The 26,846-nt window shown below is 41.0% G+C and overlaps 1 protein-coding gene and 1 pseudogene across 1 annotated transcript; both read right to left on the reverse strand.

The window, feature by feature from the left end:
• Nucleotides 1-15,818: 15,818 nt before the first annotated feature.
• LOC104441918 (zinc finger protein ZAT9) lies at nt 15,819-16,916 on the reverse strand. Its single transcript, XM_039314540.1, has 2 exons — nt 16,789-16,916; nt 15,819-16,638 (listed from the first exon to the last, which is right to left on the reverse strand). Exons 1-2 carry the CDS (start codon nt 16,914-16,916, stop codon nt 15,819-15,821), a joined length of 948 nt encoding a protein of 315 aa, XP_039170474.1.
• A 7,087-nt stretch (nt 16,917-24,003) lies between these two features.
• Nucleotides 24,004-25,916, reverse strand: LOC120294732 (annotated as a pseudogene).
• Between the last annotated feature and the right edge of the window lie 930 nt (nt 25,917-26,846).

Genomic DNA, 26,846 nt, shown 5'->3' on the forward strand with positions numbered 1-26,846 from the left:
AGTTACCCCTAACTAATTCCTGACGTGGAATGAAAAAAAAAAAAAGGACGAAAAACACGGATCAGATGGGGAGGGGAGGTAGGAAGGAGGCAGATCGCTACCAAGGACCAGAAATGCACCGCACATGCTTCCACCTAACAAATGGGGCTGAGAAGTAATTGCATGCCTTGTCATTTTTCCACGTCGTCTTTGGGTGCATTAGGTGTTTCGTCTCTAATAAACCTTTCAAAAAAAAAGAAGAAAACTTCCATCTTTATGCGTCACAAAACATCTCTTAACCTATTATAAATTTTTAAAAAAAATACAAACTTCCAGCAAACTTGTCCATCTAGTGACCGCACTGCCGTTTCCTTTCTCAAAATAAACCCTTATCACGTCTCCTCCACCACCAAACAAATCTAGTCCATAAATCCAAGGCTCGACCCATTAGTTTGTCCACCATGGCCACGTCGCCCGGGACTTCCATTCCGTAGATGACACGGGATCAAAACCTCACGGATGCTGCTCGTGGACCGATAACTGATGTTATCACTTGCTCTTCCTGCTGGATCCTGCTTGATCCGGCTCTCACTTCATCGAAGCTCAGATTGAGACCCTTGTGCGCGTCGGATCGTCATCGACGAAGACGACATCAGTGGCGTCAGAGGAGGAGATCCGACGGGTGGACTGAGGATGACGACATGGTCATGACTCACGAGCGAGTCCGCTTCGAGGGGACTCGTGTGACTTAGGAGAACGTTGCGGAACTCATCCTCGGGCTTCACCATTGCAACCTGGACCGTGGAGCTGATCTTGTCATCCTGCTAGCCGCTTCCTCCACTGTCCAATAAGCGGACTCGTGTGACTTAGGACAACAGGAACTCATCCTCTGGCTTCACCATTGCAACCTGGACCCTGGAGCTGATCTTGTCATCCTGCTAGCCGCTTCCTCCACTGTCCAATAAACCGACCGCCGACGTCGAGTAATGAAGCTTGTCCACAGGACCGAGGTAGCAATCAATCTCGTTGAAATTGACCTCGGAGATCATCTTCTCCCTGCCGCCTTCCCAGAGGCCATGCCGTACCTTGGTCTCCTGCCCAAGTAACTAGCACTCGGCCTTGGTCCATCAAGGTTGGGCTCAGTTCCTTGGTGGCTAGGTCGGGTCCGTTGAGGTTGGCTTAGGTCCTCAATGCCAAATTTGAGATCTCGTGTCCGTGGCCAGCTCACCAGTGGCCATGCTAGAGCACCCGATTCTTGTGCCCACGTCATTAGCATCCAACTTGAGTCCATTGAGACAAGCCTCCATATATTGAGGCCGGGCCAAGTTCCTCGACAACCAAACTCCGATCTAGAGGCGGGCCTAGGTCTCAAGCCAAAGTTGAGACCTTAGTGCCTAGTATCCATGCCCGGCTCCTTGGAGGCCACCTAGGTCCCTTGAGGTTGGTTCTCGTTGCTCAATGATGGGCTTGGGAAGAACATAGAATAGTAGAGAATCTAGCATGCGAAACACAACAATCATTAGAGATTCACGAATTAGAGACTCTGTAATATACTATTTCCCTAGGGATCCCATATGAGGGAACCTGGGAAGATGATCAAGTTGGCCCTTGCGAACGCCTTGATGCGCTATCTCCCTTCAAATCTTTGAGCGAAATGTGGCAAAAGGAAAGAACCATGCCTAGTCCCCGATGGCCATTCCACCCAAGCGCGTGCCCAAGTCACTAGTGACTTGCACAAATCCTTTGTGGTCAAGCCTAGTTCCTCGATAATTGGACCTGTGTCTACAATGATTGGGCCCAAGTTCCTTAAGATTGAGCCCAAGACTGTGATGCGCAATACCACGGAGGCCAAGCCCATATCCTCAAAGCTTAATATGGGACCTTGGTGCCTTTGCTTGAGTACCTAGTGGCCATGCTTGGCTACCCGCTTCCACATCCAAGTCACTAGCACCCTACCCAATCCATTAAGGCAAGCTCGAGTTTCTCGAGGTGAGGCTCAATCCCTAGCGGCAACCTAGCTCATCGCCAGAGTCCCGAGCGCCTGACTTGGGTCCATTGTGGCTGGGCCTGATTCCTCCCCTCCATAGAGAGAGAGAGTGTGTAGGTCCCTTGAGATTGAGCCATGGACTTTGATGCTCATGCCTGAGTCTACATAGGCCGGGCTTGGGTCCCTTGAGGTCAAGCTTGGAAACGTGGTGCCTATGCCCGAGTCTCCAATGATTATACATGGTACCTCCTCTCTCACCCGACTCACTAGCGCCCTAGTCCATTGAGGCCAAACCTAGGTTCACGAGTTTGGGCCCAAGTCACTTGAGGTGGGACCGAGGACCTTGAGGCCCAAGACCCAAGTGCCCATACTCAAGAGCTGGTGCTTGAGCGCATATCCCCGAGGCCAGTTCTAGAGCTTCTTTTAAAAGAAGATACTATTGCATGCATCAAGAATCAAAGCATGGTCTTCAACATGAACATATAATAGCATGACTAAAACACATTTTTGTAGTGAAATTGTGTAATTTTATTGTATTATAAGAATTCGATTTTATACCCAAAACATAAAATAGGCTAGTTCATCAAACCGGAGCCCACAGTTCCTAGTCCTAAAGCCTCTTTGTTCTCGTCTATCGCTCGATGCTCACCTACATGTTCATGATGCTCACCCACATGTTCATGATGCTCACATGCCATGCCTACTAGCCCACGACCCTATTTGAGCACTTGAGATCCCTCATTGACTCAACAAGCCGCTTTATAAGTCACCCACATTTCAAAAGTATTAACTTAAGGAGAAATTAAAAAGACAAAATCGAGGTCGGGTAGGGTGTGAGTTGCTAAAATTATATTGTAAAAAAAGAGTCGATTCGAGTCTAATCATTTTCGACCCCACCCATCTTTTTTTTTTTTTTTTTGGTCTGAAATATGTCATTAATTCATTCATAAAGCAAGAATTACAAGTAGACAATAGATTGGATTCACAACATAAAATACTCCAAAGAGGTTGGGGGTGGTGCGGATAACCAATTTAGGAAAAGGGTTTTGAGGCGATGACATCTCACCGCCCAATTAGCGGCTTGGTTGGCTTCTCTTGAGCAATAGAATAACTTCACGAAGGTTAAACTTTATAGAATACCTTTGCTTTCATCTAGCAAACTGCTCACGCTCATGGGACTTTAGCCTGGCCCAATATTGCTTCCACCAGAGAAATATTGTCGCTTTGTACTTCCCACTTAGTTCCCCTGAACTGAACTTCTCCCACGTGACTTTATGTTCGCTGTTTCAAAAAGTGCAAGCCGTGCAGAAGCGCTAGGGCTTCAACGTGCAGAGGAGACGCAACGTGAATCTCGTTCGCAAATTCGTCGATCGCCATGCCTCGCGAGTCGCGCACTATCCCAACCACAGAGCTTGTCTCCTCTCCCTTCGCTCAAGAGCAGTCGACGTTGAGCTTGAGGTTGTTGTTGTCCGGCACCGTCCAGAATCGAGTAAGTTTCGCCTTCTAGTTATCTCATTGTTCGTGTTCGGGTTCCATTCGGAGAAAGCCCGAACTTATGCTTGGACTAGATCTACTATGGAGTCAGCCTTGGGGGTCGGGATTTGAAGATGTAGTCATTTCGAGCTTCCAAATTAACCATATTGTGCTGGCCACCATATCTCCGAGGTAAGTGCGCTTTTGCTGCAAAGAAATTTGCAAACCACTTGTCCATCCGAGTAACCGAATTAGTCTTGTTGTAGAGATTGAGGCACGAGTCTAGCATATATGCCGAGTCCTTTTGCATACGAAGAAAATATGTTCTATTGTTTTAGGTTGCCGAAAGCATAGGGGACATAGGGGATTAGGTAAGATTCTCCTCTTATAGAGATTATCCTTTATTGGAATTACATTTTGGCATATACTCCATAGGAAAAACCTTATTTTAGTGGGGGACTGGAATATCCCATAATTTGGTCCATAGAGATCTAGGCGGTTGATAGGAAGTTGTTGCTTTGTTTGAGTCGTGGTTGTTGGCCAATGAATAGACCCTATTGTAGCCACTCTTGATTGTGTAGGAGCCTAACTTATTTGCCATCTAGATCTACCTATCTTCCTGTAGGTGAGCGCAAATGGGAGTTGATAATATTTCATTGACTACTTGGTCATAAAAAAGATCGTGAAGTTTAGGCTTATCCCATAACCTCCTTTTTTTGGTAACCCAGGAACCCCGTAAGCCGGCAACCCAATGAGGTAAACCCCGGAGCAGGTAGAGTCACCACCACCCTTACCTGCTGGGTAAGTCGTGGGTTCCTTTCCAACAAGACAGACAACGCAGAGAGTCGAACACTGGACCTCTCGCAAAAGGAACGAGTGCTCAACCAACTACGCCGCCACCACAGGTGGTATCCCATAACCTCCTTTCATCGCTTAATAATTCAGCAACATGCACATGATCATCCTTATTTGCTGGTCCTCCTATCACTCCCCTTGGAAGCCATTTGTCTTGCCGAACGTTGATGCTTTTCCCATTTCCCGCAATCCACCTTACCTCTAATTCTATAGTGTCCCTTCCTATTAGGATACTTCGCCAACCCCAAGATGGATGTTGCCCTATTTTTGCCTTCCATAGGTCTCCGTTTGGATAGTAAACTCCTTTTAGAATCGGCTCCATAAGGTTGATGGTGATTTTGAAAGTCTCCAAGCTTGTTTGCCTAAAATAGCCTTTTTGAAATTAATTAGGTCTTTGAAGCCGAGACCCCCTTTGTCTTTTCTAGATTTCAAAACCTCCCATTTCTTCCAATACATACCTCTTTTAGAATCGTTTTGTTTCTACCAGAAAGCAACAATTCTTTGTTCGATGGCTTTACAAACTGAGATAGGGATTTTGAAAATTGACATAGCATATTGAGGAAGAGCCTATACAACGGCTTTAATCAATATTTCTTTGCCAGCTTTAGACAATAACTTTTCTTTCTAGCCTTCAAGCTTCATGTTCACTCTAGCAAGAATCCATGAAAACATCTCCTTTTTTGTTTGTCCCCAATCAAATGGAATTCACAGGTATTTCTCTGTTTTGTCATAATAGGCACTCTAACTCTTGTGCCATATTCCTCTTCAAGCTCAAAGGGTAGCCCTTGCTAAAAAACACACCAGATTTATTTAGATTAATAGCTTGACTGGTTGCATAGCAATACCGGTGCAGAACATTTGCCAAATTTTGACATTCTCTCGACTGTCCCATCGCAAACAATGGATGAGACAATGTGAGACAATACTGCTCAATTTTATTCCTTTGATGCTCCCATCTTCTATCATTTTGTGCATCATCCAGAAAAACATTAGCCATCAATATGAAGAGGTACGGGATAATGGATCTCCTTGTTTTATCCCACGCGTGGGTGTAAAATATCGTGTATGATCTCCATTGACTTTGATACTAAAAACACTGTGGAAACACATTGCATTACTAGCTCAATCAATTTCGCTAAACCCCATCTTTAACATACTCATTTTTAAGAAGTCCCACTCAACCCTATCATAAGCCTTTTGCATATCTAATTTAAGGATTTCCTGGAATTTCTTTTTTCTTTCTTTGATCTTCAACTGATGCAACACCTCCTGAACAATAAAAATGTTATCTTGTATTTGTCGTTCTTTAACAAAGGCGCTTTGTTCAGAGGCTATAACCTCAACAAGCCATGGTTTCAATCTATTTGCTTAACACTTTGGAGATAATTTTATAGCTGAAGTTACATAGACTGATTGGTCTAAATTGACTAATGCTTTTTGGATTTTTCATTTTTGGAATAAGAGATATTTGAGTCTTGTTGAGGAGGGGGTCAAGTTTACCTGATTCAAAGAATTTTCGAACCAAAATTAGCACATCTAGCTTGATATCTTCCCAATAATGCTGATAAAATTGTCCATTGAGTCCATCTAGGCGAGGAGCTTTTAGGGAGCCTAGCTGGAAAACCGCTTTTACTTCTTCCATTGAGATAGGGGCCAAGAGGCTTTCATTCATTTCTGTGGTGACTAGGGTTGGGCATATATCCAGAATGGGTTGAAATTCTCTTGGACCCGTCGATTCATATAGAGAACGATAGTAATCCTCTATGTGTTGCTTCAAGATCTTATGGTCTCTACACCGCTGTCTTCATTTAGTCTCAGCACTGTAATTCTGTTCCGTTATCTTCGTTGAACCGTAGTAGCATGGAAATATTTTGAGTTTCTGTCACCCCATTGAAGCCAATTAACCCGAGACCTCATACCCTAATACATCTCTTCCTATCTCCTGAGCCGTTCAATATTCTCTTTAATTTTTTGACTTTACACTTTGCTGGAAGATTCAGAATCACCATTTGTGATCTCAATTAGTTTTTGTTGAAGACTTTTAATTTGGAGGAGGCATTAGAAAACTTTCTTTTGCTCCATGAAGCCAATTCCTTCGTGACATTTTGAATTTTCTAAGAAAAGGTTGTGTAATAGTGTTGATCGCCTCCCCAACAGCTTTTAATGATATCCCCACACTATTTTTCCTACATCCAAAAGGCTTCGAACTTTAACTCCTTCCTTCTTCTCTCACAAATAGAATGTAAAGACAGCAAAAGTAGGCTATGGTCTGAACCTACCGCAGGGAGAGCCAAAATTCAGCATTTGAGAACGTAATTCTCCAATCCATTGTACATAAGGCTCGTCCAGCCTCTTCTTAACTAGGGCTTCACCTTCTCTATTGTTGGCTCAAGTAAAGGCACAGCCTTTGATGTTTATATCAATCAAGGAACAATCATTAAGAAGGTCCTGAAAGGTAGCTATCCGATGTTGATCAGCTTCCCTCTTCCCAACCTTTTCCCAGCTATATAGAATTTCATTAAAGTCCCCTATGCAAAACCATGGAAGTTGATTTTTTGAGTGAATATCACGAACCTTTTGCCATAACAGAATCCTCTCCTGGAAATTTGTCGAAGCATGCATGAATGTGATTCTCATTAGATATCCACTAGTAGGATCCTTGCATTCCAAGTCCATATACTCTTTTGAACTCAAATGTATTCTAACTTCCACCTCCTCATTCCACAAAAGCACCAAGCCTCCAGCAATTCCTATTGGTTGCTCTAAAAACATATTTTGGAACTTAAGTTGTCTTCTCACATTATCCACCATCATCTCATTGCTTCTTTTTTTTTTTTGGTAAAGTCTATCGTCTCATTGTTTTTTTGTCTCCATCAAAAAGACCAAATTGGGCTGTTCTAGAGCCATTAAGGCTTTAATCTCCTCGACTGTCGGGATTACCCAGACCGACAATTCCAACTCAAGATCTTCATAGTGTCTTTGGTGGCTTATTAGGGCTAGCCACCAAAGCCCAATCCTTCCCTCTTTTACCAACTGCACAGGGTCTCTAATAACTCCATCTCATCAAGAAAAGAAGAGCTAGAAACTTCTACTATTTTTTGTTTTTTGTTTTTTGGTGCTTCATCACTTTCTTACCAACATCTCCAATATCCTTCAATCCCTCACCATTAAGGCCTTCTAGATACATTATTTGTTTTCCACTCCCTCTTTAGCTGCTGAAATTTTCTCCCTCCATCTCTTCCCTCCTTTGAAGAAGGGATGTTTACTCGTTTTTGTTCCGAGTTGGATTGGCATTTGTCTCAACTTCTACCCTTGCAATGATTTCCATGTTGACTGGCGACAAGAGAGTTTCAGGTACATATTCTTCCTCTTCATGATTTGGATCAACCTTTCCATAAAAGGCTTCCCAATGCGGGCTATGATCTCTCACTTTCGCTTTGAGCCAAGGGCCGTATTTCCCTACCTTATTTGCTACCCAATTTGTTTGTTCATATGGTATCTCCTGGCAATACGAGACATAGTGACCAATTTTGCCACATGAATAACAGAAATGAGGGAGGCATTCATATTTAAATTCCACCCATAGATTCTTGTTCCCAATCTTGACTAATGCTCTAGTTTTTAGAGGAGTTGAAAGCTCCAACTCTACTTTGACTTTACCTATTTTATAGGGCCGTTATCTTTGGATTCCAGTTGTATTTCTTTAATTGCACCCACTTTGCTAGCAACATCGAGTAGACCTCTTCTATAATCCATCATGAAGGTAAACCAACTATATGAACCCAGAAATCATATCTAGAAAAATCATAGCAATGTTCCGGAACATCTCGCTTACATTGCTTTAGCACTAACAAGTTACTAGCAAAGGACCATGGCCCAGATTTCAGCACTCTCTCATTTTCCTCTTTTGATTTGAATACAAATGAGAAAAATCTCTGTTCTTTCTAGGAACACTCCATAGCTTCTGATTTCCATGCCTTCTTCATTGTGTTGTAAAATACTTGAAAATTGATGTTGGGTTTTGAATATAACTTACCGAGAAGAGTATGGCTGCATTCTATACGTTTGTTGGGGGGATTTCCTACTGCACTTCGATCACATCATTTGCTGACCATAGGTGGCCTAAACTCTTACACAAGACAGTAAGACAGCATTGGTTCTCCTCCTTGTGCTCCATTCAGGCAGCGAATACAGAGGCACTTACTGAGAATGATGATGGCTACCGTAAACTTCAACTACCCCACCCATCTATTTAATGGGCATAATGTGGGATGGTTTGGGCACGTATATTTTGGGATTTGTTTCGCAATAGAGGCTCTATTGTTCCGATGTAGTTTTAAACTCGAGGAAGGCGAGTGATAAAGTGTCGAAGCGAAGGAGGGTAATTGGCATCTTCCCAAAATTTCATAACATATCCAGACCGTCTTTCCCTTTGCTCGTGATCGATACAATGATGGTTGAAGAACTTCTGTGAAATTAACAAAAGAGAGTAGACTCAAGATCCTTGAGTGATTACGACATGGTATTGCTACATGACCATGTCAATTCTGAAGAAAGTATCCTTCGCTTGGAGATCATTTCCCACGTACTCGATCCGTAAACGGATATTTAGTGGTGCTTTTCTCTTTTCAATTCGAGATTAGACTATATCGGAGATGCCGCGGCGGCTCAAGTTGGTAAACGATGTCTGCGATCTTTCAAGCTGTCGAAAGTCGAAACTAGGGAACTTGCTGGAAAACGACATGGAACCAATAAACGTAATCCCGCATTATCCGACATCAATCATCTGCTGACTCTTCCCCATTCTGCTGACTTTTCCACGTTCGGAGACGCTTGTTCGGAACCAGCAAACGTAGTCTCGATAGTCCGACACGTCGTGGCCACAGGATGATTTCGGGACGCGATTGTCCTGGTTCCTAACATGGTGTAATGAACGTCGCGGTGAATGTTTCGTGCGTGATTTCGATGTAAATCTGGTTTGCTTTCATTACTTTTCTGTGGATCACATGCATCACTTTACCGGCTCCAGTACAAGAGTAGTTGTATGGCCGATAATAAATTAAAGAGTTGTTGGTAGTTGAAGCTTCACACCATCGCTTGGTCAAATACTCCCCATCAATAAGTCAATTCTTCGACCTTTTTCCGTCTTTTGCATGAGTGGTGGAATTGTTGAAAATTCCGAAAGATTTTAGTGGGGAAACAATCCCAACCTTTAAGTGAAATTTTAATATAATCTTATTAGCCAATTATCTATAACGTGATGATTTAAGCATATCGTCATTTTGAGTAAAGATGTCCACGCTAGCATGGCATGTTTGACTACCGGTGATTATTAAATTATCATATCAGTACTTTTTGACCATAATTAGCTGAAAGAAAGCATTAGAATTTTGTACAAATATTTAAGATTATATTGATAAAATTGAATGTTTTATTAAATTGGTATTTATACAATGAGATTAGAATCGATTTGATAATTATCTTGATTTTCAAACTTTTAGGGCTGCGACGATAGATGACTTAGGAGAGAGAAACTCACCAAAAGAGATAATAATAATAAAAGGCCCACACTTACCGACCAAAAAAAAAGGCCCACACTTCGTTGAGTAGTCAACGATAAAATTCAATAAATCCCTGTGGACAAATACCACCAAAAACTTTAAATGACACAAATACTCTAATCTTTTGTATCACCAAAACACTTAAAATTTTATTAATGTGACAAAAATGCCTTCTCCCTATGACAAATATCCCAACTTTGCTCATCGCCACATCAATATTTAATTTTTTTAGTATCGCCAATTCCCAAACTCATACCAATGTTGCAAAAATACAAGTTCGGGAATCTTGATAACTTAAAAAAAAATAAATATATCGATGCCATAGGAGGCATAATTTAAGACTTTTTCGTGATAATAATAAGTTTGAGATATTTGTGACACAATGAGTACAGTTTAAAGTTTTGATTGCATTTACCCTATCTTTTTTTAACTTCAATTCACTGATTAAGGAAAAAAAATCTCAAGGGTGTGTGTCGAAAATCTAAAGAGTAAGCCATCTCATGACAAGAAGAGATTAGAATAGATCACAAGTTAATTCTAGTTCACAAGGTCACAATGACAATTGTAAGATCTCAAAGTTGATTTATTTTTCTCATGATACAGAGAAACTAGCATACACCAAACTATCGCGATGCTCATGAAACATCCTGTAAGCTTCATGAGCTGCTTAAGTCCTGATCTTTGACCTGTGCACACGGTTCTGATCTAGAGCAATTTGAGTTGCATAATTATCCAAACTTGAATTTGATTGACTGAATTTGTCCAACACTGGTATTAGGATGCAAAACATTAGCCGCCACCAGAAGCATTGGACTTTTCTAGGACTTCTTTCGAGGAACTATTTGAACTTTGAAGAAGGACAACTAATGTCTACGCCTTACCTAATTAAATCGCCTACCTAGGTAGAATAATTTAATGTCGGTATCCAAATTCAACCACTACATTGTCTAAGCAAATTAATCGCAACCGAGCTCCACAGAAAGTTAGACTTGTGGCTACCAATCTAAGGATGTGGGAACTATTCATCGATATTGACCCCAAATCCTTTTTGCCCTTTATGTTGTATTAAGTATTAACTAAGATGATTACACAATTCGATATAGGAGAGATAAATAAAAGTATTTTGACTGACCCTTTTTTTCCTTTTGAAGGGAAAAACTGAAGTTCAAAATAATTGTTGCTTTGATAATATTCTTTTTTTTGGGGTGGAGAGAATCACGTGATGCTCCAAAAGCGAATCCCAATTGTCTTAAATTCAACACGATAAGAATCTCTTTTCCATTTTCTTTATGGAAAGAACAACAATTACATTAACTGGCTAATTGATTGATGAACAGGGATAGTGATTCTTCTCACGATCAATTGCGGGGCCAAGCCTCTCCATAATTCAGGCCGAACCCTATAAAGGCCTAATAATGCAACTAGTCAGTGCATTTTCGTGAAGCTTTGAAAAGCTTTAGATTTTAGCATTATTCTTTAACACGATCATCTGTCTTAACGCAATCTTTTCCACTACTTAAGAACCGTTTCCGCAAAATAACAGATCAAATGAAGAAAACAAAGCAATATGAACTCGATTAATTACCTTGAAAAATGGCAAGAAAACGGGTAATCACCAGCTGATAATTTCTTTTTACAATGAAATGAGGAAATAGAACTGAAGGAAAATATTGAGCACTAGAGAGGAAAAATATCATTTAGATAGATTAATTTACATCTATATATACATATACAATTCCGGTTAGATTCATTTCGAGCCAAAATGCAAAAACATACAAGTCTCGTGATCTTCGTTGTTCCCGGTACACATCTCACTTGGTTCTAGCTGTAAGACAATAAAGAATTCCAAGCTCACCGTCAGCATATCATCATTATATTGTTAAGATCTCTTCTTCTAATCAGAGAAGATCAAAGACAGATCCAGCTGACTAAGTTCTTGTTATATCAATGCTGTCTTAGTGAGCCATTCTCGATTCGGAGTGAACTCATTTGATAAGGTTCAAGAAAGCTGGTGGGTCGAGAGCAAGCATCGGCGTTCAAACAGATCTGAACAGCACGCTTCCCTTTCCGCCATTAATCCCGGCACATATTTATTCGTCTTAGGGAAAGTCCCCAAAAGAGGGTGAGAAAAAAGAGAAAAAGAACAGATCTGTGGGGACATTTTTTTGTTGTTGTTGATGTTGGGAGTGTATGCATCGCTCTCTACGTGCCCACAGTTGTCACGCAAAGCTCCGTTAATATTTAAAGCGTTCGGCATGGCAAACATTCATTGCCCGTGACATGAGGACGGGGTTTTTCCTTTTAGATAATGAAGATTGGATTCACTTGTATCCAAAGGTATCGACACACATATATTATATATACCCCATGAAATTGAGGAGGCTAATAAAATTTGTGCTCGGACAAAGAAATGATGTTTAAGATATGTTTGTTTCGCAAAAGATAAATAATTTAGAAAATATTTTTCTTTAAATGATTCTTTGTATTATTTATAAAAATGAATGGACGAAAATATTTTCATTATCCATGAAGATATTTAGAGATAGATTATTATTGATAATGGAAATATGTCTTTTACTAATATATCAAGCAATACGAGTAACCATATTTGGAAAAAAAAATGTTTTCTGAATCCTTCATTTTTCGCAAATAGAACCTTAATATTCTTTGCTCGATTGAAAGGATAGCATTTAACCCATTAAGTTTCATGGGTTGGGGACCATGTTTCGATCCATAATGGATGTCACATTTGTTCTTTCTTCATGCATATATTTAGCCACTCACACTTTAGAAGTTATTCATTTAGAATGAATTATAACCCTTAATTTTTGCTCCAAACTCTGTAAAGTTCTTATAGAATCAAAATGAATACAACATTAGTAAATTAGATGATTGGAAAACTCTAAATTTCACGGGATCAAGCATTTGATCCAATCATACACTCTGGGAAATGATCGTGCCCTTGATTTGTCCTAGACTTTTATAAGTTGCAACTTTTATGTTTAGTATGTAGGGCTAATGTCAAGTTGACCTATGTATGTGCAAAAATAAGTGAAAAACATACGACGATATTATCGTAAAATTATTAAAAAAATCTTAATTTATTGTACAAATACCAATTCGTTTGAAATTTTTAATTTGATCAATTTAATTCTAAATTTTTGATGATCTACCAATGTAGTTCTTCCAGTCAATTTAAGAAATCTCTAGCACAAATGTTAGTTGTGCTAATGTAGACAATCTGTTATAATTTTTTTTTAAATATTTTCTAAAAATTTATTTTTTCCTTTCTATTTCCAACCATAGGCAAGGGGTGACACTAGTGAGGATGCAAAGGTGGCAAGGGTTTGGCAATTGTTTGTCTTTGCTAGATTTGATTACCTATGGCTCGCGACTTCATCGGCCATCATTGAGGCTTAGTGACTAGTGGATAAAAACATGAAAAAAGGAGAAAAAGAAAAATTTAGAAAATTACAAATATTGTTAACATCAGTGATAGCTGCGCTACGTAAAATGACCGGTGCTAATTAGATTGTCACATTAGCATTTTCTCGTTACAATTGGTTGATTGTCAAAAGTTGTATGAATAAATTGAAAAAGAATTAGTATTTATTAAATAAATTTAGGACTTCTTTTATAATTGTCACTAATATTGTCAGTGGCAGTGGTACGAAGAAGGTAAATAATAATTTATCGCTCGATTATTTCGTTAAAAAATGATTATATTGAGAAATCAACGGTCGAGACGGTTTAGGAATTTATGAGGCTGCAAAGAGGTGACAGCCTGACAGGGAGAGGGGTGGACTGGGCCACCGGCTGCTCCGAGAAAGGATGCGGGGGTAGTTGACCAAAATTCCCGGTCATTTTGCCAACGAGTCCCGGTGGCCTTTCTCGCGAAGGGTGCCTTCAGTCACGCTGACCGAATCCCCCCACAATTCCCTCCAATTTCCCAATCCTGTCCCTTCCCCCCGTTCTCACCTTGATCGGCAGAGGATGCAAAACATTTGACCTTTTCCTTTTCTATTCTTCAAAGAAGGGGGAAAAAAAACCCTCTTTCCTGAATTCACTCACGACAGTTTTAGAATGTACAACCGCATAAGGCCAATCCCCAAAATTCCATGAAGTCCTTACATAAATGTTGAATTGCAATGTGCGAAACTGAATCGTCTAAATAAATCATTACATTATAAAGGAATGATGCAGATCACGTAGAAAAAGATAAACTCCATGTCTACTTATCTCGCTCTAAACTAATCCTTATGCATGTACTAGGGGTATAATCCTAGTGTATTCTCATGTATTCTTAATTAGGAAGCACCCTTCATCAGCTCTAAGCTATTGGTACCCATTTCAAGTTTTGTCTTACCTTGGCGTTATTTTCTGCAAGAAAGAGGCTCTGTCTGGGTTGGCTATTGACTGGCTATTGCCTATGCTAATTAGATGCTCCAAAACCCATGTGTAATTTCTTCTCCTTTTCATGACCCATTTGGCCTTTTGAAGGTTCCAAAGGAGATCCCTTGGGAATATGTGATGACAAAATGGACAACAGTGCCCTCTGAATACCTAAAGAGCGCCTAAAAATGACATCTTTTGTTTCTTTCTTGCCAATCCATCTGATCATCGACGACCTAACTCAGCCTTGGGCTAGTCTTTTCACTTTAACTCATGATTATTTCTCTCAAATGCCAAATCTTTATGTAAAGCAAGAAAACAAGGGGCAGACAGCATATGTCTGAGGGTTGAGCATCCTTAGGAAGCAAGATTCATCACATGCAAAAGAGAAAAAGAAACCCACACAGGGCAACACGAGACGGACGAAAGTATCCCTGGAACCAGGGCAGGACTGTGCAGTGAACTTGCCCCGCTCATTCTTCTTTTCTTTTTTAAGAGGGGGAATTAGATTAATATAAAGCCTGACTGATCTTTCCATGGGAATATTTACTATGACAGCTCTCTCTGTGTCTCTGCCAGCTTACAATGCTTCGTTCTCTCCGAGGCAAACAGCGCTAGTTTTGTGGATCTTCCACTTCAGAAAATGGAGGGTTCTGCACATTTCCATGATTATCATTCACAGCGGAAGATGCTAACTATTGTCTTTTTTTTTCTTTTTCTTTTTTCAAACTTCATGTGGAGAGGGGGTTATTTGTGTAATTCCAGTTTGGAGCTTCTTCTGGTTCATGCTCAAATGATTGATTCCATGCTTCACGCTTTAGCAACAATAACTTAGACAGTGGACAAAAGGAAAAGAGCGAAACACAGAGAGAGAGAGAGAGAGAGAGAGAGAGAGAAACCAGTTCAGTTCTAAGTTATTTCCAACTGATTGATGCAATAGATACGATAGCTGTATGAGTATTGAATGATGAAAAGGTTCCATTGAAGAAGGCACTAAAACAAGAATTGCAAGAGATTAATAACAGAGGCAGAGCAAACACTGTGTATTTCCAGAGCAGAGACCATGTCCTGGTCCACAAGCAATCCCAAAATGTACTTACATTGTCAGCACAATTGCGCCTAAACAAAAAGCGAAAAGCCAACCCCAAAAAAAAAAGAGAGAAGAGAGAGAGGAGATAAAAGAAACTTGATCGTACTATTACTTTTCTGATGATGTCCCTCTCAGCCTCCCAGGGAAGCGAGCATCGGTTCGTTCCCAGCATTTCCACAGAGAATTAACTGCTGTCCAGAGATGAAGAATTTCAAGAAGCCATTTGCAGTCAAATTGAATGAACTTCGTTGCAAGAAGAAGCAACTCGAGAACTAAAAAGCACCTGATCATATACTCTTACTCCTAAGTTCTAATCTATCACCAGAAGAGCAAGCAAAGAACTTTTCTTCCTAGCCATAACCAATGGGCAAAGATCAAAGGAAATGGAGTGTCAGTCACCTAGCAAAAACCAATGATAAAAAAAAATAAAAAATTCTTCTGCGATCTCTCTCTCTCTCTCTCTCTCTGTGCGCGTGTTTTTTCAATTCTTGATGGGTTGGGTGAATTCTCCATCATCAGACACTACACTGAAGTTATCCTCCTCCGCTGGAGCAGGCAGGTTGAGATCTAACAAATTGGCCGAGACTTTAGACCTGGAGCTCTGAGCACCATCGCCATTACCACCGACACTTGATCCTCCTAATCCCATCATGTGAGATCTCTTGTGCCCACCGAGAGCCTGTCCATTCCCAAACACCCTCCCGCAGAACGGGCACTCGTAGACCCTCTCTTTCTTGCGCGCCATAACCATTTCCTTGCTCCAACCACCATCACGCCTCTCTCTCTCATCTTCTTGCCTCTTCTTGTCACAACCCATCAACCCAACAGACTTCCTGTGAATCACTCTGTGCCCACCCAATGCCTGTGAAGATCTGAACACTTTCTTGCACACCTCGCACTGGTGGTGCTTCCTCTCAGCTTCATTCCCCATCAGATTACCCTTTTGGCCCTCCTCAACTTCTTCACGATCATGATCATCACCATCGCGACGTTTTCTCCTCCACTTGTCCCGCGAGAGCAGCATGAGGCACATGGCGACATCCTCTTCCGGCGAAGTGTCGGACACCGAGCTCACCGGCTCCGGCTCGGCCGGCGAGCTCGGCTGGCTCGGCTTCAGCTTCTGCTTCCTCTGCTTCTCGTCCTCTGCATTGTCGTCGCAGCCGCCCAGCTTCCTCCTGGTCCGCTTGGATCGCCTCCGGGTCGGGTTCCTCGACTCGGTCTCGCTCTCTCGGTCCTGCACGACGGCGAACCCGGAACCGCCGGAGAAGGAGAACTCGGGATCTGCACACTTGACGCTCCTCCTGGGGTTCTCCCTCAGCCCGTAAATCAGGGACTTCTCCTCGATCTCCTGATCTCCGCGCGACGACTCCTGCTCCTCCTCCTGCTGCTGCTGCTGCTGCTCCTCCTCCTCCTCCTCCTCCTCCTCCTCCGGCGAGGAGGAGGAAGGATACGAGGTGATCGACTCGGCGACGTGGGTCCGGTGAATCTTGAGGCTGGCCAGATGGGCCTTCATGTGGCCGCCCAGAGCTCGGCCGTTGGCGAAGGTCCTGAAGCAGAGCTTGCATCTGGGTCTCTCCATCGACGCCGGAAACGAGGCAAAGATCGAAACTTTACGAAGCTCGGATGCTGAACTCCGCCCGGTCCCTGCCTCTCCCTCTCTCCCTCTCCCTCAGAGACGGTGGAGAGATTTGGGAACTGAGAAATGAGTAGGTGACAAGCATTCCTCCACCAAAAAGGACACACCTTTGTTAATTTCCTCGGGTTTTATAAATTATGTTCGGGTTAAAAAGCAAAACGTTTGTGTGCCGAAAAGAAAAAAATTAGTGAAAAAGAAAGGGAGTTAATCTGGTGATTAGGCAGGATCAAGGACACGAAAATGTCTGATCATGGCAAATGGGACGAGGCACGAGCGAGTGACATGCAAACCTTGCCCCATTTGGGGGTTGTACTGCTGCCTTTTCTATGCTCTTCTTTTTTTCTTCTGGTGGAGGTGTCCATCACAATACCGACATTATCACCAAATCAAAGCCAAATTCCATTTATCTTGAAAAAAAAATACATAACCTTTTTACTGTAGTCGTAAATTTAGCACGATCTTGTAAATGTCTCAAATGAAATACGCGGCATTTTGTAATCATTTCAAATTTTAACATCAGCTGATATTCTATATACCGTTGTCTTCATCTTTTTCACGTAAATATTGTCGTGATAGCATGCATATTAGCAACTGCACGCGCAACCCTTTCTAGCCGGCGAGATTAATTTGAAAATAGGGATGAAGAAGACTAGAAATTGGAGCGAGTGAGAGTTTGGGCCTGCTATGAGTTAAAGTTACTCTTTATATTGGACAATGATGGGATTAGGTTGACAATTCATGTTCACACGTTACATTTGGGGTTCGTAACCAGGCCAAATTCGGTCATTGAAAAATATCATTTTCTTGTTGATTGTGCGGTAAAATTTATGGCGTCGGTTCGTGTTTAACATGTGAAAAAGATTATTGCGAGAATGGATGAAATATTAGTGGACGCCAAATTCGCAATAATTGCAAAAGGCTGTGTGTGTTCTTTTTTTTTATAGATATTTCGTGTTATATTTGTAACAATGATAATACATTGTGCATTCTTTTAAAGGTTTAAAAGTTTGTATTAGTTTTTCACCGACGTTAAAAAGCTCTGGTACTTTTTGCTAATTGGCCAAGAAATTCTCGGATGGATGAAGGTGCAAGTACAGACAAACATCTGAAATCCTTTTTCTTTTTTACTTGCTTTAGGCTTGCTTAATAATTTGTTGTTGCCCACAATTGGAGTTGAAAAGGGAGAAGAGTGGGCTACTTGTCTTCTAGACACTTGAAATGATCAGCTTTCCCTGCCACTATCATGACAAATGCTATTATATTTCATCCCTTGCTATGGCTCTTTTGTTGTTTGGTTGTTAGATCTTGAAATTTGTACATTACAACTCATGCAACTTTGTCTATCCAAATTCTCATCAATTGACCTGATCAATAATCTGATTATTAATTTCGATAATCGAATTTCGCATACTATCGATCACGGTATTAATCCATGTCTAATAGAGTACTAAACTCCATATGGATATCGTATATCCTTTTGATTTTGTTCCTTTAGCTAGTTGTCAAAAACTTGTATGTAAGTTTTGACATTATTAGAAATTCAGGAGATTCAAGATAATTTGAAAAAGTGCCCTCTCAATGAAGGAGATGATATTTTTCATCTAGAAATTCCCAATTATTGAAAAGTCATCTATAGGAAATAGTTAAAGACAAATTATGAAAACAATACATAATAAAAACAGAGATAGATGAGTGTTTGATTGTTTTATTTCACCTCATATGGATTATCACCCTGGGATCTACTCTATGCAATATCTTCACATTTCATTTCACCATAATAAATACTTATTTTCCAAATGTTATGTTAAATTTGCATACTATATGAACAATTTATTTCCTGTCCTTTTAATTTGCACGTAAATAACTTAATTTCCTCAAAAGAAACTCCTTAATCAACTGCCAAGCAATGAAGCACAAATATGTCCAGGCAAGTGGGGACAATCAAATCACAGACATTGCATGAGAGCTCGTACAACTTTTTCAATATCTTTCTTTTGCCTCCTATGATTATTGACTCGGTCTATGTGAAAAACCAAGTTTAATCACCATCTTAGTCAATTATAACCATGTTAATAATGTGCATTTAATATATCGTCCCCTCCAAGCTCTTTTTATTAAATTCTTTTTCAATCATATCATATATACCAACTTCTAATTGCCGATAGCAAATAAGTGGGTCAGATCCTTCCGATCCACCTTTGAGAATCACAGCTTGTGCTGTAACCACATAAATAATATAGCATTAATAACAACTTAGGGAAATAAAAATGGTTAGGTATACCCCATTGCAAGATCTAGGGTGTGATGTCGACCATATAGCAAAGCTAAGCATCTCTCAATATTTCATCCAATCATGGAGGTTAATCAGTAATTTTCCCCACTAATCTCAATTATGTAATTGAAAATATGCAATGGAGTAATGGAGGTAGAACAGATTTTGGAATTCTTAGTAATTTTTTGGTAGAGGCCGGTGGGAACATGCCGCGTGGCTAAATCAAAACACGTGGCGTGTGAGAGACAAAGTCAAAGCATTGTTGGGGGTTAGTTGCAACGAAGGGGGCGTGAATGATACAATCACATGGCGTGGGAAGTAGAAAGTGGAATCCACCCACAATTTAATTTTCCTCCCTCTCTAGACTTTATTAATTTAATAAAAGCCACTCAAGATTATAAAGCTGCTTCTAATTTTCCAAGTAATCGTAGATGGGCATTCTCCATGCACTTATCAAACTACTTTATTATTATGATTTAGAAAATGAATATACAAGCTTACTATATCTTACTTAATTCAGATGCCTTACAAGATATACAGTATGATTTTGCGTGTTCGAATTGCACCGATCGCCGGCTTATAAAATTTGCAGGGCATTATTGATGTTTTTCTCTTTTTTCCGCTTTCTATTTATTACTCCCTGTTGTTCCGAACTGGCCGATGATGCTGCACTAGAGTCCAGTGTCTACACAAAATTAGCATAGGCGATCCCACGGTCTTAGCCAGATTGGGGAGACGCCTTGGATTTTTTATCTTTTGAGGTAAAGTCAAAAGAGGGTGAAATTGTCTTGAATCCTTTACTGCGGAGGAGTACGTGCAAAACCTTCAGCAAAACTTACAGTAACTCCCCTCGAATCCAAAATCGTGCTTTGTCTACGTTGTGTTCAATTGAGTCATTTCCGCACTAGAAGTTCAACGGCGACGATGATCGCTCAAAGAGTTCGTATTCAAACTCGAACCCGTGAATTTTTCAGCGTATAAGCTTAAAATTTGAGGTTTCGAAGCTCCCGTTTCTTGCCTAGACATGTTCTGCTTAGCAAGTTGTTGAAAAGATGCAAAAGCTTGGCGATAATTTGGGTTCAATTAAACAATTAGTGTTTTCCATGGTGATTTTTGTCATTCAACTGAATAGAAAAGGTCCACAAGTTTATCCTCAATTACATTGCATTTACACTGTGAAATGTAAAGTGTGTGATCAAAATACAGATTTAAAGCTTATTCAATCCAACTAATTGTCATAACAAGAAAATGATATAAATGGTCCATGAAACTTTAGTCAAATGTGTAGTATTGTCTTTAAAATTTTAATTTGTTCAACGTGATCTATGAACTATTGATAAATGCTCAATCTAGTTCATAAATTATATAAAAATGTTCAATGTAGAATCATTTCGTTAATTCAAGTTAATAGAATCTACCAATATGGCTTTCAATCCATTAAGTTTGAACACTTAACAATAATAATAAAAAAATTTACAAGTAAATTACCCGAGATATTCAGCTCAAATCGAGACATAATAACTCACGTTATCGAATAATGATAGGCATGTTAACGTCTTTTTTTTTCTTTTTTTAAAATAGATTGATATATTTTTCTGTCACCCTAAAAATTTAATCCAGCACGTGATAATTCACACCATTAAATAACATTGTTGTTTGAGCAAATGGGAGGACCGCATCGAATATTTACTAATAATTTAAAGATGACACTGAATATATTAAACATTGCACTGGCCAAATTTCAAGAATTAGCGTGTAATATTAGGGCATTGTTAGCAACACCCCGAAAATTAATGGCAGTAGAATTTAAGTTCACTTGAGGCAATATGATTGGGGTGGAAAATTTTCCCTGCTTTTAGCAGGCCGATGCGGTGCTTTATGCAGTTATGTTGCTTCTTCACCCTTCACGCGAGAAAGCTTCTGATCCGCTTTTATGTGATGTATCTTTTGAGTACGGACCACATTCAAATTGCATTAAATTTCTCTCCTCTTCCCCCATCATAAGCTCTGCAACAACAAGAAGAAGAAGAAATAAATGAAATTGCAATAAAAAGAAAATTGTGAAATGCTCATCATTAAAAAGTGGCGTGGGAGTTATTTCTTTTCGAAAAAGATTGATGCCTTGAGCTTTACAGCCAAGGGCCGGTGATAGATGGATTTGGATTCTGCAGATGTTGCAACGGGCTGATATATATATTTTGGTCGAAAATTCCTTTATTGAAATAGCTAAGTGAAAGCTGAAGATCCCATAAGTCGGCTGATATTTGTTTCGAATGTCAACAAGAGTTGGATCGGGGATGACTCGGCTGAATGCTCAAGGTATTTCTTAATAATGTTTTTTAAAAAGTCATTTTTGAAGAAAATAAAAATATTTTTTGGCATTTGGTTAAAACCAAAAATTAACTAGAAATTATTTTTCATTGTTTAATAAGAAGAACAAACTAATTCCCTTGATAGATATATGATGTTCGAGCATTAATAACTTGCACATAGGTAGTAAGGGTCCTAACTCAATAGACCCCAACTTTATGATGGATTAAGCACATAGGTACCTAAGTCCAGCCTCAATAGACCCCAACTTTAATATTAAGAACCTGAGCACGTACTTTTAGGTCCCAGGCATAATCACAAGCACTGATTCTTGAGCCCACAGAATTTGGTCCCAAGAATTTGGTGCCCATTCTTAAAACCTCGACAATTGGACCTAAGTCCATTGAGACTAGACTTGGGTCCACAAAGGCCAAGCGAGGACGCCATTGTCCATATTCCCGACACTGTGCTCAAATCCTCGAGACTCAAGCCTTGGTTCATGGAGGCTAGCCTCGAGACATAGTGCCTAGGCCTAGAACATAGTGTTCATGTTTAGGTCCTTAGCGCTTGGGCTTGAGACCTAATGCCCGTGCCGAACCCCCCATGCCCACAGGTCCATCGAGGTTGAGGCTTGGAAACTTGATGCCTATAATCGAGCTTAAGACCTTGACACTTGCGACCTTGCCTATGACTTGGTCCCCACGAGGTGACTAGGCTCAATGGTTGAGGTCTTGGATCAAGCCTCGATGGACCTTGGCTTAGGCACCGTGGACCCAAACATTGGTGCTGGGCCTAAGCATGGGTGTTGGGGACCCTAGCTTGGCCTTAATGAATTTGAGCACTAGGGACTCAATCTAGAGGCCGGTGCATTTAGGTTTTGTTCCCAACCTCAATGGACTCAATCCTAGGCATAGGTACATAGGCATGGGTGCTGAGGACCAAGTCCCAAGTTTGGGGACTGGGGCATGAGAGCAAGGGACTTTGGCATAGGCGTTGGGGACTTGATCCCAGGTGCCAAAGTTTCAATCCTAGGCTCAAGCGTGAGGGATTCGGGCATGGACACTAGGTTATTGATCCTAGGCACTAGGGACACAACCACATGCACTAAGGTCTTGAGACCGGTCTCGATGTACTTGGACTTGAGCATGGGCACCGAGCGAAACTTGATTGCTAGGGATCTAGCCATGAGCTCTAGGGTCTCGAGTCGGGCCTTTATTGACTTAGGTCTTGTCTTTATGGATTGAGGCCCAAGCGCTAGGGACTTGGGCCTAGCCTTGATGTACCTAAGGCATGGGTATTAGTGTCTCCAGCCTAGAGACTCCGTGGAACTATGCCTAGTGACCTCAATAGATTTTGGCTTGGGTACTAAGGATTTGGGCACAAGTCTGGGGTCTCGAGCTCATCTTCTATGGACTCGAGCCAAGGTGCGAGTAAGGGTATTGAGATCTTAAGATTGTCTCCTATAGACTCGAGCTCGAGCATTAATGTGTCGAGCCCAACCTCGTGGACTTGAGCCTCGAGCACCAAGGTTTGGGCTCGACTTCTTTGGACCCGTCTTGGCCTCTATTGACTCTAGTGGACTTGACCCTAGTCTCTAGACCTGAGTTCACTTGTGAAGGACCCTCGAATGAGCGTTGGGATGCCTATGCCCAAATGTAAAGTTTCTAGTTCAAATGCTGATATTTAGCCATATTTTAATAAAAGTATTTTCAATATTTTAGAGAGAAATCATCTTTACTGAATTTAAGTATAAATTTTCTGTTAACTTATTTTTCTAAGTGATCCAAACGTTGAAAAATCTTTTCTCGAAGTATTTTTCACGAACAGACAAAGCATTAGAAAATATAATTTCGACCCACTCGTTAAAGATGGGGCTTGGTTTGGACGAATTCGGCTAGTGGTGAGAGAGTTCGGTTCCTGTCTTGCATTGGTGTACCCCAAAGCAGAACTCCTTGGAGCCATTCCTACTTCCTAGCAAGAGAGGATTGGGCTGGGCCAACTTATAGCACACATCTAATCAAGCCCCGCGAGCCAATAATTTATCTTTAATTTTACTCTTTCCAGAATTTCTCTTGGAACGTCTTAAATCCGCAGGCCCAAAGGCCATGCACGACGGCGCCCAGGCCAGACCGACTGGCTTAAATCCTCACCGTCCCAGTCCAGATTCACCCACCGGTCACGTCCAGTTCCATCGCAGCGGAGCAGGTCCTTAAAGCAACTCTCCGTTAAAGATTCGAGGATGAGATTACAGTAGAGCAACTGCTAGTACCGAACAACCAATGTCTTAAAACATGAAGTGGATTACACTAAACATCCATTGACATGCGCCGGAAAGTGATGCATTATAGAACAGATGGGTTTCTGTCACATGCAGGAAACTGCTCTTTTCCTTCTTGAACCCAAAATGATGGAGAGAGAAAAAGAGAACTTTTCACAAGGATCCGCGCCTTGTTTCTCAGCTCAGAAGAGGCTTCTCTGCATCCAACCCGCTCTCTAAGCAGTCTCCTTCATTTGGGTGGTAACCCTCTTTCCGTTTTGCCCAGAGCACGATGTATAGGCCGGTGATTATAAGGACCATGCTGGCGAGGCTGCATTAGCGCAGCTTGTGTCAGCTCAGCTCGAAGCGGCTGCAATTTTAATATGTTTCAAGATGAATTCTACGGGGTTAATTATGTCAGCGCTATTGATCTCACCTTGGCACGTTGATCGTGTCTCCTAATCTTATGGCTGAGTATACAACCGAGCAGACGGTTGCGATGGGGCTAAACATGGATTGAAGGACTGCCCCTCTCTTTTTATGGCCCAAGCAGTGAAGCCTAGGCACGATCCGATCATGCCACCTCCCTGCGCATTTAAGAGTTTCGTGAAGCCAAATGACAATAGAAAAGTGCAGAAACAGAATCGGCGATACATGATGTTTGCATATGTTTCCGAGAGGTATTTGGCGACAGAAGATCAAAGTTCCAAACTCACCAGGAAAGAGAAGGCAACCAACATGCTGAAGCTCAAAAATGGCCGGCCATTGTCCAATTTGTGGTCTTCAAATAACTGTACAGCTGCAGCCATAATCGAACCAACCAATGACATGATAGCAGCCATGGAGATTGGTGCTGGAACATCGGCCAAAGCGACTTCCTGTGAAGCCACAGAAAGCAAATGAGAGAAAAAGATGAGCAAGGCCAATTCGGAATCCTTATAATTGTCGAAGGACCGAAACGAATGTCAATCGAAGCAATCAACTGCACTTAAGCAGAATTTACCTGCAGGATGGAATTGATTGATAAGCCTAAGACTGCTGCAATAAGATATAAGCAACCGATGATCATTTGTTGGTCAAAAATCACGTTACTCAAGGGAGATGAGCGGGGACCCTTTAGCGGCACTGCATAGGCTCAATGCGATGGCCCCTGAAACACACACCACCGTGCCTAATATCTTGACTTTGCTGTACAAGCAACTCAGCTTAACTTTCTCCATCCTGCATAAGTGTGAGCATTTCCAATTTGAATAACACAGAACATGATAACAGTACAATCTATTCAATATCCACTAATCGATGGCATGCACGCATAATCCACAAGATATAATACTGTCTTAGATCGATTTTCTGTGCGATGGATTTGCTCAAAGATGGATTGAATCTGTCTTTTCAGAAGAACCCGAGTGAGAACATTCTTGGTAGAAAATATGAGTAGCTGAAAAACTGATACTGGAATTAGCGCAAGCGAAGCCTGTGCAAAAATTGCAAAAGAAATCCCAGGTACAAGTGCCTAGTAATCCATGCGATGGCGAAGATAAGCCCAGAAGCAAGGTTTGGCATGGTGGTTGCGATAGCCGGTGAAGTCAGTTTAATCCCCTTCACGAACAGATATTGGTACAGAATCACCCTGACCCAGAAACAGAAAAATAGAAAGAAAAAAATATTTAAAGATTCAGTAATTTCTGCACATAGGTGAAATATGACTGCAAGTTGATTTGCAATTGCAAAGATGCCAGAATACCCTGTAAAGGAGATGAGAACAAGTTGAACCATCAACCTCAGGCTGAGCTTGTTGGGCCACAAGCTCCTGCAATATGAACAACAAGAGATCAAGCTTCATTCTCACAAGCGCAAGTGCGTGCACAGAGAGAGAGAGAGAGAGAGAGAGAGAGAGATGATACCTTTCAAACGCAAAGGCAATGGGGGAGAGAACAAGGAAGGTGGCAAAGGAAGAGTAGCAGACAAAAGTGAGAGGGTCGAGGCCAAGGGACGTGAGGTAGCTCACCATCACAGTGGTGGTCGCATACAAAAACTGAATCCCGATCAAACCCCCAATCACTACCAGTGCTTCCACCGCCTCTTTCCTCTTGTACCACTCCATTGGTCTCTCTCTCTCTCTCTCTCTCTCTCTCTCTCACAACAATAACAAAGGAGAAGAAGAAGCAGCAGCAGCAGCTACTGTAGAATACCGTTGGAGAAGATGAAAGAATACGAGATACAACAGCCTCTTTACTAATGCACGAAATGGACAAAGGGAACGGGAACAACGGCCAAAGTTATGGGTAAAACTCAGCATGTTTCTTGGCATGATTTGTTGTGATTTGGAGATTCTGAGGGTTAACAAACAAACAAATCGGATCTTCAAAATGCAAAGATTTCTTTTTCCATTAGAGTCCTCACAATGCAAAGATTTCTTTTTCCCTTCTTGAAACTATTGAAATATCTAACAACCCTCACATATTTCAAAAGATTTTGAAGATAAAGTAAAAATAAATATATGTGTTTCTTGAAGCAGTTGACTTCATATAATCAATTAACATAATTACATCTTTAGCAGTTGCTTCACCACATTACTTAATTGGATGTCTCCTTTTATCATTGAAAATCTCATTCTTTACGGTGCTTATTGTTGCTTGGCAATCAGTTTTATTCCCAAAAGAGTACCTGCTAAGGTACATTTGGTAGCTATTTTATTATTGAGAACAATTTCTCTTTAAAAATAATCTTTTTTATTTTATTTTCTAGAAGAGTTTCGAGCATTTAAAAGCGTTTGATAAGCGCTTAAAATTTCTATTCTCGGAATAGAAATCCGTTTGATACGACTTTTAAATTTTTTTATGACTTAGAATTTTTTAAACTTTTTAAATATTTTTATTTTATTTTTCTCTTTTTCTTTTTCCCCCTTCTCTCTTCTTCTTTTTTAGCCTATCTTCGGCCATAGCAATGGCTGGTGATTGATTGGGCGAGACCGCCGGCCACGATGAGGCTTAACCTCTCCCGGTTGACGCGAGGTCGGCCTCGCCTAGGCCTA

Source organism: Eucalyptus grandis, chromosome 6 (genome assembly GCF_016545825.1).
Source record: "Eucalyptus grandis isolate ANBG69807.140 chromosome 6, ASM1654582v1, whole genome shotgun sequence".
NCBI lineage: Eukaryota > Viridiplantae > Streptophyta > Magnoliopsida > Myrtales > Myrtaceae > Eucalyptus > Eucalyptus grandis.

Coding starts and splice junctions, on each gene's coding strand:
- LOC104441918 (XM_039314540.1), bottom strand. CDS start 16,916: ATGGAGAGACCCAGATGCAAGCTCTGCTTCAGGACCTTCGCCAACGGC. Junction 16,639..16,788: donor GTCGCCGAGTCGATCACCTC/GTATCCTTCCTC, acceptor GGAGAACCCCAG/GAGGAGCGTCAAGTGTGCAG.